This window comes from Asterias amurensis, chromosome 21, assembly GCF_032118995.1.
Source record: "Asterias amurensis chromosome 21, ASM3211899v1".
NCBI classification, from domain to species: domain Eukaryota; kingdom Metazoa; phylum Echinodermata; class Asteroidea; order Forcipulatida; family Asteriidae; genus Asterias; species Asterias amurensis.
In genome coordinates this window covers 11,624,483-11,641,064 of record NC_092668.1, presented here as the reverse complement: position 1 = coordinate 11,641,064, position 16,582 = coordinate 11,624,483, and the positions used below count along the sequence as shown (strand labels likewise).

General features: G+C 38.5%; 1 protein-coding gene across 1 annotated transcript in view; it reads right to left on the bottom strand.

Moving 5' to 3' along the window:
- The window catches only part of LOC139952867 (zinc finger MIZ domain-containing protein 1-like), a 164,320-nt gene that overhangs the window by 111,037 nt on the left and 36,701 nt on the right, over nucleotides 1-16,582 (bottom strand). The window contains exon 2 of the mRNA XM_071952128.1: nucleotides 792-884. Within this exon, the coding sequence (XP_071808229.1) occupies nucleotides 792-863 (72 nt within the window). The 5' untranslated portion in view covers nucleotides 864-884. The remainder of the gene's footprint in view (nucleotides 1-791; nucleotides 885-16,582) is intronic.

The window sequence follows — 16,582 nt, the reverse complement described above, 5'->3', positions numbered from 1 at the left end:
GTAACAGTTTTGGGGACAATGCGAGCAGCAGAAGGGGCGGTAGGTCCGGGTGTAGCGGAACAGAAGGTTTGTAGTTATTGGTATGATTTTAAGGGTTATAATTGGGGTTATCCCTCTGCTGCCACCGCTTCCCACCAAGGTTTCAGCCAGGATTTGGTGAAAGGGTGTCCAAGTTTGCTGGCGGGAAACAAAAACAGGTAGTCCAAACTGATCAATTACAATACATTTACATCAGGCCTGATACTTCATGGAGGCAACGAAGGCGATTGCCTCCATGCCCAGTGCCTTGGTGCCCTTGAAATACTGCAGTAGAAAATTACAATTTGCTCATAGGGTGCCATTTACCAATGAGAAAATGTCTTGGTGCCGTCTTGGTGCCCTTGCCCTTTCAAAAACGAAGCATACAAAGCATACAAGCCTGACTTATGTAAATGATAGGTAGCACAGAAAGTGTCCAAATTTAGAACAGGGTGTCCAAATGAAACTCTAACGCCTCTCTAAGGTTGTATCCTTAACATGAGGGTGTGATCCCTGGATATACGGTGGTTGTCATAAGCTGAATGGCTTCATCAATTTTTTTTTTTTTTTCAAAACCAAAATCAATTATTATATGACACACAAAACCAGCAGGCTGCGTTTGAGAAAATTAATTCATTTAAGGAAGGCCATATAATGCAAACACTTAATTATCTGACCAACTGACTTGATTAATTTATTGAGATTTATTCATTGACAATTTTCTATTGATTGATGACCTTAAACACTGCTAGATAATTTATTCATGACCTCACCTGCTTTATGCAAATCAAACGCTCAGTAGTCTGTTGAATGTGTCTGTCCATGGACGGCTCTGCTGTCATCATCTTGTTTCCCTCATTGGATCACTGAAATCAAATCAATGAATATGCAAATTAAATGAATATGCAAATTAATCAAATTAGTCATCTACCTTCTTCTCTGCAATTACAGATAAAGAAGTTAAATTAGGGAAAAAAATTATTTCTTCTTAAAAGTATTATAATGGATTTGGTAAGATAACAAATATCATTGGTTAAGTCTAAATGCTTGCTAATCACGAAGATCACGCTAGAACTATTTTTCCTCGTAAAATATTTTACCAAAACGAAGTCATAACCAAGAAAAAGCTACCAAAACGCAATGATTTCAGTGTGAAGCACAATGTGCTTACAAGCTGAAATTTGTCCACAGTTTTTCACTATTTTCCAAGACACAAAGGGATAAGCCCAAACTTTTGTAGATTTGTTATTTCTTGATTTATGGTTCAACACTCAAAACATTACTGTCTGCAAATATTTTGTCAGCTCTACAAATCCTTTTTACAATTATTTTTTGAAAGCCTCTCTTCTGATGACACAAACATTTCAGATGACAACAGAGGGCGCTATTGCATTATTGCTCACATGGTCAAGGGATCACATGGTTTCCGACTTGGTGAGATCTGTTGGGCCATGTTCGTTTTGGCCACTGCTACAGCTACAGTACACTGGTCACCTTGTCAAAGACCAGTAATTCTCACTTGGCAATCCCAACATATGCATAAAACAATGTATGTGAAATTTTGAATCAATTGGTCATCAAAGATGCAAGAGATTAATGATGCCTAAAAAGGGCTTAAAGCCATTATACACTTTCGGTACAGAAAAAAAGAAGACTTCTCTTGATAAAGGTCTATTGGCAGCTTGACTGTACTCATTTTTTCAAATGTGTTGCGGTATATTTTAAAGCCATTGGACACTTTCGGTAAACAGTAATGTCCAAAGGCCCACACTTCATGTATCACAACCTATACATAAAATAACAAACCTGTGAAAATTTAGGCTCAATCGGCCATCGGAGTCAGGAGAAAACAAACGGAAAAACCCACCCTTGTTTCCGCACGTTTTGCCGTGTCATGACATGTGTTTAAAATAAATCCGTAATTCTCGCTATCGAAAATTGATTATTGTTTTAATGTTTTCTCAAAAAGTAAAGCATTTCATGGAATAATATTTCAAGAGAAGTCTTTCACCATTACCTTCTGTAAACCATGTAAGTTATTTGTAAACCTGTGAACTTTTTTTTTCTGTTCCGAAAGTGTATAATGGCTTTAAGCACCCAGGGATCATTCACACCCAGAATGACAATTCAAATCAGAATGTTGTGCCTTTCCTTTATGACTATCAAGGGCTCAATAGCACAAACAAGCCCACAGAAGACTAAACCGCAAAACCCGTGGAGAACCACAAAGCAGAGAATACCATCACCTGAGGATGGACTAGCCATACCTTGGATATGACTGTAGAGACTAAAGGGTTGGGACATTAATCATAATGCATATTAAAGAGTTGGACGCTTTGGAAGATCACAAAAAATGTATGGTTGTACCGGCAAGTTTACTAGCTGTAGTTCTTAAAGGCAGTGGACACTATTGGTAATTACTCAAAATAATTATCAGCAAAAAACCTCACTTGGTAATGAGTAATGGGGAGAGGTTGATAGTAGAAAACATGTTGAGAAACGGCTCCCTCTGAAGTGACGTTGTTATCGAGAAAGAAGTTATTTTCCACGAATTTGATTTCGAGACCTCAAGTTTAGAAATTGTAATCAAGAAAGGTTTTAAGATAATAGTTATTTTGAGTAGTTATCAATAGTGTCCACTGCCTTTAAAAGCAAGGGACCTATGCTAAATTGCTTTAGTGTGAAAAGGGCTGAATAAAGAATCAAGAGAATTTATAAACATCAAGAGTGAAACATTGGCCTCAAAGTGTTGACAGGTACACGATTTTTCTCTTAACTTTCCATAAAGTTTGGGAAGTTATGCACCTTTGAAGAAAGATTGATCTTGGTGGAGAAAAGGGTCAGAGGAAAAGATATGCGGCAGCAATTGAAGGAATCCAGATTTCATGTTCTGAGTGACGTTAACAATAAGATGCAGATATTTCCTTGTTATTTATTGCGGTGTGTAATAAATTACAAAGTGTGGCTGTAGTGGGCATCCTAAGGTTGAAGTGTTGATGAATTCGTACAGAATTTAAATTTTGTGATTTCGTTTTAAAATTAGCTTTACAGTAATAAATTATTATTGGGTGTAATGACCTAGTTGTTAAGAGCATCAAATTCAAGTTCTGGGCCCAATTTCATAGAGCAGCTTAAGCACAAAATTTTGCTTAAGCAGAAAAATCCATGCTTAGTAAAATCAGATTACCGGCCAAGACTCCAATCAATTGTTATGCTAAGTAAACAACAGCTAAATACCAGTCACAAGCAATGTATATGGCATGAAAGTTTTCCTGGTAACATGTGAAAAATAAGCAAGCTATTTTCTTGCTTAAGCAAATTTTTTGCTTAAGCAGCTCTATGAAATTGGCTTGGTGCCTAAGTCATGAGGGTGGGGGTTCGAGTCCCGGTCATGCCACTTGTATCCTTGAGAAAGACACTGTAAACGCTTCTCTAGAACCCAATAGAGAGGTGACAATGAAGGAAGTTTCACTTTGAGATGTGGGAGGCAAACCCCAGAGAATTATTCCTGACAAAATATCCATGCAGTCAGGTAGGGACTGAAAACCCATTCCACGTAGTGCCCACGACATGATTCGAACCGGGATCCTAGAGGTGGAAGAGCGGAAAGATACCACTAAGCAAACTTGACCACCAAAGTCATTGTTTACTACTCAGCATTCAGAATTCATGTCCACCAAACCCACACATCAGGTACAGGGACTGTAAACCCAATCCACATAGTGCCCCTGGTGTGATTGGAACCAGGATCCTAGAGGTGGAAGAGCGGAAAGTAACAACTAAGCAAACTTGACCACCAAAGTCTTTGTTTGCTACTCAGCATTAAGAATTCATGTCCACTAAACCCACACATTCAGGTAAGGGACTGTAAACCCAGTCCACATAGTGCCCCCGGTGTGATTGGAACCGAAGTCCTAGAGGTGGAAGAGCAGAAAGATACCACTAAGCAAACTTGACCACCAAAGTCTTTGTTTGCTACTCAGCAATCAGAATTCATGTCCACCAAACCCACACATTAGGTAGGGTCTGTAAACCCAATCTACATAGTGCCCACGGCGTGATTGGAACCAGGATCCTAGAGGTGGAAGAGCGGAAAGTAACAACTAAGCAAACTTGACCACCAAAGTCTTTGTTTGCTACTCAGCATTCAGAATTCATGTCCACCAAACCCACACATTAGGTAGGGTCTGTAAACCCAATCTACATAGTGCCCACGGCGTGATTGGAACCGGGATCCTAGAGGTGGAAGAGCGGAAGGATACCACTAAAAAGCAAACTTGACCACCAAAGTCTTTGTTTGCTACTCAGCATTCAGAACTCATGTCCACTAAACCCACACATTCAGGTAAGGGACTGTAAACCCAGTCCACATAGTGCCCCCGGTGTGATTGGAACCGAAGTCCTAGAGGTGGAAGAGCAGAAAGATACCACTAAGCAAACTTGACCACCAAAGTCATCGTTTGCTACTCAGCATTCAAAATTCATGTCCACCAAACCCACACATTCGATTAGGGACTGTAAACCCAATCCACATAGTGCCCCAGGTGTGATTCGAACCAGGTACCTAGAGATGGAAGGCGAGGAAAAATATTAATACACAAACCCATCATTTGCTCCCGAGTACTAGCATTCAGTGCACACAACATGTCTAGTCTAGATATTTTGGCAGATGCACAAATTGCTGGACGGAACCACAGGGCCCAATTTCATAGAGCTGCTTAAGCACAAAATTTTGCTAAAGCAAAAAAATTCGTTGCTTAGTAAAATCAGATTACCGGCCAAGACTCCACTCAATTGCTATGCTAAGTAAACAACAGCTAAATACCAGTCACAAGCAATGTATATGGCATGAAATTTTGGCCAGTAACATGTGTAAAATAAGCGAGCTTTTTTCGTGCTTAAGCAAATTTTTTGCTTAAGCAGCTCTATGAAATTGGCCCCTGGTCTGGAATTACACGTCCTCCATTGCCCCCTAGTCTTGGCCCTTGGTGCCCTTCAAAAATATCCCATTGACTTTAAGATTTACAATGGAAGTTTCCTTTGCGAAATGAAAATGGCCTTGCCCTTTCAACATGTTTGAAATTGAAATTCAGAGGCCTCAAATCATTCCCTGTAATCAAATAAAAAACAAAGGGTATTTTTTTTTAAAAGAACGTACAAACCCCTCAGATTTTAAGCATTCATATCATGGAATCATTTCCTATTCTTAACGGCAACCTCCGTCTGACGAAAACCCAATAAATCCTTTTTAAAAATGTTTGTTCAACATTTCGAATGCGAAGCTGGTCATGAATGCACTCTTGAAGAAAAGGTCAATAAGTTAATACAGCGCAGCAATCTATTAATAAAAACCCAGGGTTGTGATATTTCAGGACTGGAAACAGCCGAAATGGCCAGGCTGAAAATCACTGATAACGTGACGTTAAGTACAGAGAAAGAATTCATGACGAGACAAACAGAAGAAAGTTTCAAGATAAGACGGCGCTCAAAGACACGAGAAGAATGAGGAAAATTATGAAGGGTCATGGATTGGCTTTCGCCAACCTAATGCTGATTTATAGGCCAAATTACCGAGAAGAAGGATTTGTTGGTTTCAGCTGAAAGGTTCAGCTAAATATAAATTCTATATCTAATTTTTTTAGTCTACTTGCCGGGTAGAATTTGTTCTTTAAAGCCATTATACACTTTCGGCACAGAAAAAAAAAAAGTCACAGATTTACAAATAACTTACAGGGTTTACAGAAGGTAGTGGTGAAAGACTTCTCTTGAAATATTATTCCATGAAATGCTTTACTTTTCTCCCGACTCCGATGACCGATTGAGCCTGAATTTTCACAGGTTTGTTATTTTTTATATCAGTTGTCGTACACGAAGTGTGGGCCTTTGGACAATACTGTTTACCGAAAGTGTCCAATGGCTTTAAAGAACTGTCTTGCTTTAGATTCTACTGCTGAGGAGTAGATATTCGGGACACTTCTAAGTTCTAAAAAAAAACTATGTATTTTTATGAAGAATCTCAAATCCATTTGTGTGTAGCAGGTATCATCGACATCTTCATTCACAGCATTCAGAAATCACAGAAACTTTAATCTCGAAAAGACGCCTTTCTCACCAAAGTTTTCTTTATTCCTACTAAACATAGGCATTTCAGACGAAATCATTATCACAGGATGCTCACTATACCATAACCATCTTTACAATGGGCTTTTGGATAAAAAAAAATAAATGTGGACATAAAACATGTTATTTTTATTTTTTTTATATTTTGGTTGGACAGGAAGTGAGGCCAAACCAGGTCACAAAACAGATAAAAGAAGTTCCACACATCAAACCAGTTGAACCGTTACTTGCTTTACGATTAAACCAACATAACCAGTGTCATTCTCTCATTCCATTCTCATTGATCCATCTACCACTCAAAGATGGTTTTCCCACTTAAAGAATTAGCCTTTAACCCCTCCACAAAACGATTAACTCCCTTTAATTTACAACAATGGAAGTTCCGGATACTATCTGAGCAGATTAAATATCTATAACATTAATACGCTCTTCACCTTTGGGCTTGCTCTTTCTTGACCTCAGATGACCTTTAAATACACGTTCTCAAGACTGAAGTGCTGGGTGAGTATTTAATAAACATCAATGGGTGACCATACCAGGATACCAGCAAGAAATCTGACAAACGTGACTGGACATGCTGGGTCCGAGTTGACATAGGACACTTTAAACAAAGACCCATGAAGAGAATTGCTGTGAATACTTTCCAATGCCAGGCTTCGTAAATAACCAATGGCACCCACAGAAATTGCAGTGGTGCCCTGTACCTTTGCTGTGGTGCCCTCAGCAAAGTTCAAATACAAATTTACATTTTTCCCCCATAGAAGTGCCCCTTTCCAATGACCAAATAAATAGAATTTCTCTGAATATTTCCAATGCCAGGCTTTGAAAATAACCAACGGCACCCACAGCAACACCAGTGGTGCCCTGTACTTTTGCTGTGGTGCCCTCAGCAAAGTTCAAATACAAATTTACATTTTTACCCATAGAAGTGCCCCTGTATCCAAAGACCAAATGAATAGAATTTCTTTGAATATTTCCAATGCCAGGCTTTGAAAATAACCAACGGCACCCACAGCAACACCAGTGGTGCCCTGTACTTTTGCTGTGGTGCCCTCAGCAAAGTTCAAATACAAATTTACATTTTTACCCCATAGAAGTGCCCCTTTCCAATGACCAAATGAATAGAATTTCTCTGAATATTTCCAATGCCGGGCTTTGAAAATAACCTACGGCACCCACAGAAATTGCAGTGGTGCCCTGTACCTTTGCTGTGGTGCCCTCAGCAAAGTTCAAATACAAATTTACATTTTTACCCATAGAAGTGCCCCTGTATCCAAAGACCAAATGAATAGAATTTCTTTGAATATTTCCAATGCCAGGCTTTGAAAATAACCAACGGCACCCACAGCAACACCAGTGGTGCCCTGTACTTTTGCTGTGGTGCCCTCAGCAAAGTTCAAATACAAATTTACATTTTTACCCCATAGAAGTGCCCCTTTCCAATGACCAAATGAATAGTATTTCTCTGAATATTTCCAATGCCGCGCTTTGAAAATAACCAACGGCACCCACAGAAATTGCAGCGGTGCCCTGTACTTTTGCTGTGGTGCCCTCAGCAAAGTTCAAATACAAATTTACATTTTTACCCATAGAAGTGCCCCTTTCTAATGACCAAATGAATAGAATTTCTCTGAATATTTCCAAGGCTAGGTCTTGAAGTAACCCACAGGTACCACGGAAATTGCTGAGATGCCCTGTACTTCTGCTCTGGTGCCCTCAGAAAGGTTCAAATACAAGCTTAATGTTTCCCCACAGAAGTGCCCCCTTACCGGAGGAAAATAGCTGTGCCCCTTCAAGAGCGAAGTTAAAGCCTGCAATGTTGCTCAAACTCCAATATTAAAAGTAATAATTTTGGTTTTTACCCATACACCGATGTGTGTTAGCACTGTATACTCAAGACTTTCCCGAGTCCTGTAAAAATATCACAGGCATGTTACTCGGGTGGGATTCGAACCCACGACCCTTGCAATTCTAGAGCAGTGTCTTACCAACTAGACTACTGAGGTTGCCCGGTAGCTAGAGGCAGTTCGAATCCTAGGTTTTTGGCAGCGGGTACCACAACGATATAATACTATAGATGTTAAATTTGCATCAGGGATAAAGAATATTAAGAGTACCGGTAAAAATGTTTTGGGGTTGTTCGACCCTAAATTTTAAAAAAGTTATCCAGTCAGTTTCCCTTGTGGTTTATTTTGAAATAAGAAGTTGCAACCCCAATAAGGGGATTCCCAGGTTGTATCATTTAACTTGGATGTGATCCCTGGCTACACAGCAGTTAAGCCCAGTTCATACTTCCTGCGAATGCGAATGCGAAGCGAATGTTGACGTCACAAATTCATCTGCGAATATCGCTGCGAAAGGAGGGTCGTGACGTCAAATTCATGTCAAATTCGCTCGCATTCGCATTCGCAGGAAGTATGAACCGGGCTTTACACAGGTTGAACTTGAATGGCTCCTGACAGGCAGCACCCCGAACAATGATATTGAAAAATAAAGAAACCACCAACATAGGGCTTGCTAAACCGGGGGTCATTAATTCTGCTCTGGTCAAATTTTCTTTGTTCAACTCAAAATTATTTAAGAACTCACCCAGTCAGGTTGCATTGTTACTTGACATTCAAAATAACAGTGTTCAAATTATATCCCAAAAGTACACACCATTAACTTTTACACTGCCAAGGTTAAACAACTATTTTATGGATTCCGAAAGCACCATTATTGCACAAATGCAATCTTTTTTATGTACTCGAAAAGTGTCATCAATCGCACAAGTACGACCCATTACTAAAGACCCATCATTACCAGAGGGCATTATCACTCCAAGAAGACTATTGACTTTGGGATGCACCAAGGCCACACATCTCAGCAAGATACATTTTGTTATAACAGTATCTCGTACAGCTTCAGTTAGTGCTGAGAATGAAGTACCTGAGACTATCAAGACAGTTACTCCACCTTCAAACTTCATCGCGGCGGGATTACAACAAGCAAACAGCAGAAACTATTTCACAAACAGTCACAACAAATGCATCACAATTATTTTGTATTAACACATTTTTGTAATAATAATTGTCATTATACTTAAAAATTGTGATTCTTGAATCTTACATAGTGTGCATTTGGCACGATTGGAATGTTGATACTTAGCCCTGAAAACAATCCTTACAACAAAGTATGTGCGCACTGCTCGCAATCTCTGACCAAGTTTAAATTCAGCTGCGCCCACCACTAAACATGTCCTAGCTACAACGCTGATAGCCAGGGCTTTGATTTCACAAAGGACTAAACGATGATTTGAATGGGGCAAGGTATACATACGCTTGGTAATCACTCGTAAAATTAATGGGGGGGGGGGGGGAAATCACTTGTTTAGAAGTACAGTAGCTTTAGATTAAAGCATGTTGAGAATCATTTTTCATTTTGAAGTAATGTGGTTACGGAAAAAGATACTAGGCCTCTAACCAATAATTATTAAAACCAATCATATACCTTCCCTTTAAAAAAAAAAAAATTCTCAACAAATTTAAATAACCCAACGACACCACATCTGACTTCCATCTCATAACATTTATCCCCCATCCGTCTCCTCACAACATTCCAGCTATCCACAGAACAGAACCCCGCTGGCATGGTTCAAATTCCCTTCAATTTTTCCCCGCCGAAGTTTTGGCATGTCCAGAATTCTTGGAGGTCTCTGGATTGGAAACTGAAAAGTCCAGTGTACATGGGGTTAAAGGCTGTTAAGGCTCGTGGGTGTTGCAGCTGACTTTGTCAGGGCCTAGTTGTGCTGACCTTTTGGTTTCGTATTCTCTTCTTTAAAGGCAGTGGACACTATTGGTAATTACTCAAAATAATCATTAGCATAGAACCTTACTTGGTAACGAGTAATGGGGAGCTGTTAATAGTATAAAACATTGTGAGAAACGGCTCCCTCTGAAGTAAAGTAGTTTTCGAGAAAGAAGTACCGGTAATTTTCCATGAATTTGATTAAGGGACCTCAGATTCAGAATTTGCGGTCTCGAAATCAAGCATTCGAAAGCAGACAACTTCGTGTGGCAAGGGTTTTCATTATTATCTCGCAACTTTGATGACTGATTGAGCTCAACTTTTCACAGGTTTGTTATTTTATGCATATGTTGAGATACACCAAGTGAGAAGACTAGTCTTTGACAATTACCAATAGTGTCCAGAGTCTTTAAAGGGAAGGTATACATTTAGTAATCACTCTTAAAGGGAAGGTACACGTTTGGTAATTACTCAAAACAAATATTAACTTAAAAACTGACTTGGTAACGAGCATTGGGGAGCTTAGTAGTATAATACATTGTTGGAAACGACTCCCTCTACAAGTAACGTAGTTTTTGAGAAAGAGGTAATTTCTCACTAAAATAATAAAGCCAAGGTATAATTGGACTTTAAAAATTGTTTTTTCTTTGAATAAGAGACGGGCAAAAAATAATTTATGATATAAGAGCACATTTAAGAGAGATTTGCAAACTAAAAACAAAATATAAACTTCTATCTTCTGCCAGTAGAACAGTTCTTTTCAGAATTCCAAAATCTACTCACAGACGAAAATGATATCAAGTAAATTTATTAGCATCAAACAATGGTTTCTTTTTAGCCTTACCCAACCTGTATAATAACTTTGAGTCCAGCATGATCACATATACATGTACAGTATACCTTCTATCTTTCATAACGCACACACACACACAATAATTACGCCAAAATGTTACTATGCCAGCAGCTACGTAATTAACACCGCAGTGAACCACGATTGCGCAACTGTGGCCTCCCACTCTTACACGTACAATCAAGAGAGTGAAATGTCATGCAGGTCACGGAGGGGGGGGGGGGGAGCTTACACGTCAAACAAATAAATGATATGTGACCTAATTTTTGTGCTTCGTGGCTTGCAAATCAAACATGGTAACTGACAGGAACATTACAAAATTGGTTATTGGTAACAAAAAAGTTGCTGGCAGTGTAAGCACTTTATGTAATCCACCAGACATTAACTGACAAACCTGTAGAAGTTTAGCCATCTGGGTCACGAGAAAACGGTGAAAAACCGATAAAACTTTTGGCATGACAATTAATTCAAACACAAAATTAATAAACTGCTCACTGAGCTAACTCCAAACAGGAAATTAGCTTTATTTATTTATTTCTCATAAAATATGACATTTCAGACAGGAATATTTCAAGGGATGTTTTCTACTATCATCCTCAGTAGACCGTGTAAGTTTTAAGTAAATCTGTGATCTTAGACAAGTTTTTTTCTTACTAATTCTGTTATGTTCCTTTAGCACTGGAGACCTTTGGTAATTGTTTAAGACCAGTCTTCTCGTTTAAGACCAGTCTTCTCACTTGGTGTATCTCAACATATATGCACAAAATAACAAAGCTGTGAAAATTTGAACTCAATTGGTCGTCAACGTTGCGAGAGAATAATCAATTCAAAGAAATTACTTCTTTCTCAAAAACTAAGTTACTTCAGAGGGAGCCGTTTCTCACAATGTTTTATACTATCAACAGCTCTCCGTTGCTTGTTACCAAGTTAGTTTTTTTATGCTAACAATTATTAGGGAGACGTTGATAGTATAAAACATTGTGAGAAACAGCTCCCTCTGAAGTGACATAGTTTTTGAGAAAGAAGTAATTTTCCAGGAATTTGATTTCGAGACCTAAGATTTAGAATTTGAGGTATCGAAATCAAGCATCTGAAAGCACACAACTTTGTGTGACCATGGTGCAACAAGGGCGTTTTTTCTTTCATTAATAACTTGCAACTTTGACGACTAATTGAGCTCAAACTTTCACAGGTTTGTTGTTTTATGCATATGTTGAGATACACCAAGTGAGAAGACTAGTCTTTGACAATTACCAATAGTATCCCGTGCCTTTAACCTGATGTCGTTGGTAATAACTCAGTGTGGTGCTTGTGTGTGTGTGGGATGGTACGCATGGTGGAAATCATTAGGATGTTTGCTTGATGAGTGACACTTAGGAACGAGGAGCGTGCAATGATTGGACGTTTAGCATATCGTACTGAGCAATACCAGGTGAATATTTAACCAGATTTGGTGAAACTGAATCCGATGACAGTTTTCTATTAAAGGGAAGGTTTACATTTGGTAAACTCACTTTAAAGGCAATGGACACTATTGGTAATTACTCAAAATAATTACTATCATAAAACCTTTTTTGGTGACGAGTAATGGGGAGAGGTTGATAGCATAAAACATTGTGATAAACGGCTCCCTCTGAGGTGACGTAGTTTTCGAGAAAGAAGTAATTTTCCGCGAATTTGATTTTGAGACCTCAGATTTAGAATTTCAGGTCTCAAAATCAAGCATCTGAAAGCACACTACTTCGTGTGTTCATGGTGCGGCAGGGGTGGGTTTTTTTCTTCCATTAATATCTCGCAACTTTGACGACCGAATGAGAACAAATTTTCACAGGTTTGTTATTTTATGTATATATTGAGATACACCAGCTATGAAGAATAGTCTTTGACAAATACGTGTCCAGTGTCTTTAATCTCCCACATGAAAGGTACGTTTATGGTCCACAGCCAAAGAAATTGTGTTTGGACAAAAATTGTGACCAAAGATGCTTGCTGCTTGCTATTTTTTATTTAATTTTTTAATACAAAAATAAAGCAGACTTCTTCTTTCCTACAGATCTGTCAATATGCTTTCAATCCTGCAACTATTTTGATGAGTCATTAATTCCTAAACAAATACCTCACTTTGTGAAAACAACAAAAACAAGTTTTGCCCGCAGTGCACTGTGTATCAAAGAATGCATATTGAGACATGTTGTGATAGGTCACTTCGTGAAAACACTATTCTTTAATAGGTCAGACAGATGGGTCACTTTATGAAAACGCAAAAGTCACACATATGGGAGTTTGGAACTGTGCTGTGTAAGATCGCTTTGTGAAAACACAAACAAAAACACGTTGTTTATAGATTTCATTTAGGGAGACCGCCAACATAGGGCTGGATGGCTCAGTTGGTACAATGGTAGAGCGCCGGCATCTTAACCAGGGCCCAATTTCATAGAGCTGCTAAGTACAAAAATTTGCTTAGCATGAAATTTCTTCCTTGATTAAAACAGGATTACAAACCGAATTTCCATTTTGTTGCATTTCCTAGTTACTGGTATTCAGCTGTTGTATGCTTATCTTGAAAACCACGTAGAAATTTGGTTGGGAAATCCTATTTTTTATCAAGGCAAACATTTCATGCTTAGCAAATTTTTGTGCTTAGCAGCTCTATGAAATTGGGTCCTGGAGGTTGCAGGTTAAAGTCCAGCTGTAGCTAATATTTTCTTGGTTCAACCCAAAATTATTCTTTTATTTAAATTCATATGTAACAGCCAAAATCTTTGCTACAAATCTTGAAACATAGATTTATTTAGTCCTGCTCTGGTAAAAAAAAAAATCTTTGATCAACCTATTTTTTTTTGTAAATTTTAACTCATATGCCACGGCCAAAATCTTTGATGCAAGTCTTAAAGGCAATGGACACTATTGGTAATTACTCAAAATAACTATTAGCATAAAACCTCATTTGGTAACGAGTAATGGGGAGAGGTTGATGGTATAAAACATTGTGAGAAACGGCTCCCTCTGAAGTAACATAGTTTTCGAGAAAGAAGTAATTCGATTTCGAGACCTCAAGTTTAGAACTTGAGGTCTCGAAATCAAGCATCTGAAAGCACACAACTGACAATGGTGTTTTTTTCTTTCAAAGTTATCTCGCAACTCCGGCGACCAATCGAGCTCAAATTTTCATAGGTTTGTTATTTTATGCATATGTTGAGATACACCAAGTGAGAAGACTGATCTTTGACAATTACCAATAGTGTCCAATGTCTTTAAAACATAGACTGATTTTCAGAGTTTTTTACACTTCATCCATCAGTTAAATTAAAACCTAGGAGAGTAGACAAAATCATCACTCGTACTAGACTCTACAATTGTCTGGGTCACTCAACAATTGATTACATTCGGCTCTAACCAAACCAACATTGTGATTATCTCCCTACACTATTCCCTTCAATAATTAATTTAAATTCGTTTTGGGTAACAACTTTGCTTCATTCATGAGACCCTAATGAGACCCAACCTTAAGGGATTGTCAAGCGCCACTGTTGATTCACTATATTTACATGTATTAAAGGCTACCGATAAAAAAAGCATTGTTTGTGGGGCAATCAGACTGTCACTTTAGGTACAGTCTTTGTACAACATGCACAATATGGGCGGCAGAGGGCAGTGTTATAGCAATGATGGGCGGTGCCAGGCGGGCCTGCCCAGAACTAAAAATTCGCCCGGCACTCTGCGCAAAATACACTGTGCTGCCCATCACTCAAAAACACTCAGCATTCAAAACTGGGTGGGATAAATATCTTTAGAAGAAAAAAAATCCAAGAAAAATAACAGATTTGTTTTACAGTATCTTTGAAGTGTGGTTGTCGCAATGTTCAAATATAACTGGGTTTTTTAAAACTCAAAATAGCTTGTCATGAGTCAGCAACTTTGGGCTGAAAGTAAATTTTTCATGAAATTGTTTTGATATACGCCAAAGAACAAATTTCTATACCTTCCAATTAGTCTCTACCTTTGAGTGAGTCTGAACCACAATTTTGTTTTCTTGAAGTCCATCCATGTATAAAATCCCAAACTCAATCTTTCCTTATCGCCACTGACAAAAATAAAATAACTTAATTTGACATTTTTGAGCCAGTCAAGCTCAAGTAACTCAATTTATTTGTTTTCTAGCCAAGCAATGAAGGACTGGGTTTAAAGACACTGCACACCTTTTGTCATTGTCAAAGACCAGTCTTCTCACTTTGTTTACCTCAACATTTCCATCAAAAATTACAATGCTGTGAAAATTTGAGTTCAATTGGCCGTTAAAGTTGCAAGAAAATATAATGGAAGAAAAAAACCCTTGTCGCACAAGTTGTGTGCTTTCAGATGCTTGAACTCGAGACCTCAGCTGAGCTCAAATTCAATTAAAATATTTTAGTGAGAAAGTACTTTTTTCTCAAAACCACGTGTCTTCAGAGGGAGCTGTTTCTCACAATGTTTTATATATACCATCAACAGCTCTCCAATGCTCATTACCAAGTAAGTTTTTATATATATTTTTATTTTGAGTAATTACCAATAGTGTCTAGTACCTTTAATACCTACACATTAGCAAGTAATTCTATGCACTAGCCTTGTCTCCAACCTAATACACAGTGTCTATCATACTCTCTATACACACAGACTCGCATCAAATGGTTTGCTTTTAATAATTAATCATATAGCAAATGTGCAATACCGAAAGAGAAAACCTCGTGTTTCAATTAACCTTCGTACAGAGGTAGTCCTCATGTTCGGCCAAATCAAAAGAAAAACATGTTTAGTGATTTCTGCTCGCTTCTTTAAAAACAATTAATTAGGAATATATAGTGATAATAATAATACATACATACATTAAAAATTACATTTAAAAAAATTACATAAAGGGCAGACCAAAAAAGTCTACACAAAAGCAGCCATTGAAAACATAATCATAAAAACTGTAGTAACAGTTAACTTGCAGGCACAACCCTGAGTTAATCTTGTTTATGGGAGTGTTGTCTGAAAGAGCCAATGTTGTCTCCACGATAAAAAGGATCAAATAATTTTAAACAATTTTAGCCCCCCCCCCCCTCCTCCCCCCAAAAAAACAGCCCAATCATTTATCTTTAAAAATGTGTCGGACAGCCATTATGTGAAACAAAAAAAGGAAAGAGGGGGAAAAAAAGAAAAAATTCCTCCTCCATGTTTTCAAAAGGGGAGGACGCTAAACATGTTTTAAATTTTCCTTTGGCCTTACATCGCTATGGATGTGATTCTACGACCGTACCTCGATAAACACACGAGGTGGGGGAGGGATTCCCAAGCTCCGACGTGTTTATTGAGTCGGGGGCTGAAGCATATTGCAGGGGGGGGGGGGGGGTGAGGGGGGGGGGGGGTTGAGAGAGAAATTTCCCTGGCTTTGTTGAAACGCAGTTGGAGCAGAGCATGATGGGTTATCATATGGTGCGACTCTCGATGTGCCACGAGAGCGCATCCAGAGAGACCTGTGTGGATGAATTTATCTCGGTCTTAAATTTCACTCGCAGATTGGTTAAAGGGGCAGTTTGGAAATTGCCTGCGGTAAAAAGTCAAACCGAGCTTTAAAGGCAGTGGACACTATTGGTAATTACTCAAAATAATTATTTAGCAGAAAACCTTACTTGGTAACAAGTATTGGGGAGAGGTTGATAGTATAAAACATTGTGAGAAACGGCTCCCTCTGAAGTGAAGTATTTTTCCACAAATTTGATTTCGAGACCTCAGATTTAGAATTTGAGGTTCCGAAATCAAGCATCTGAAAGCACACAACTTCGC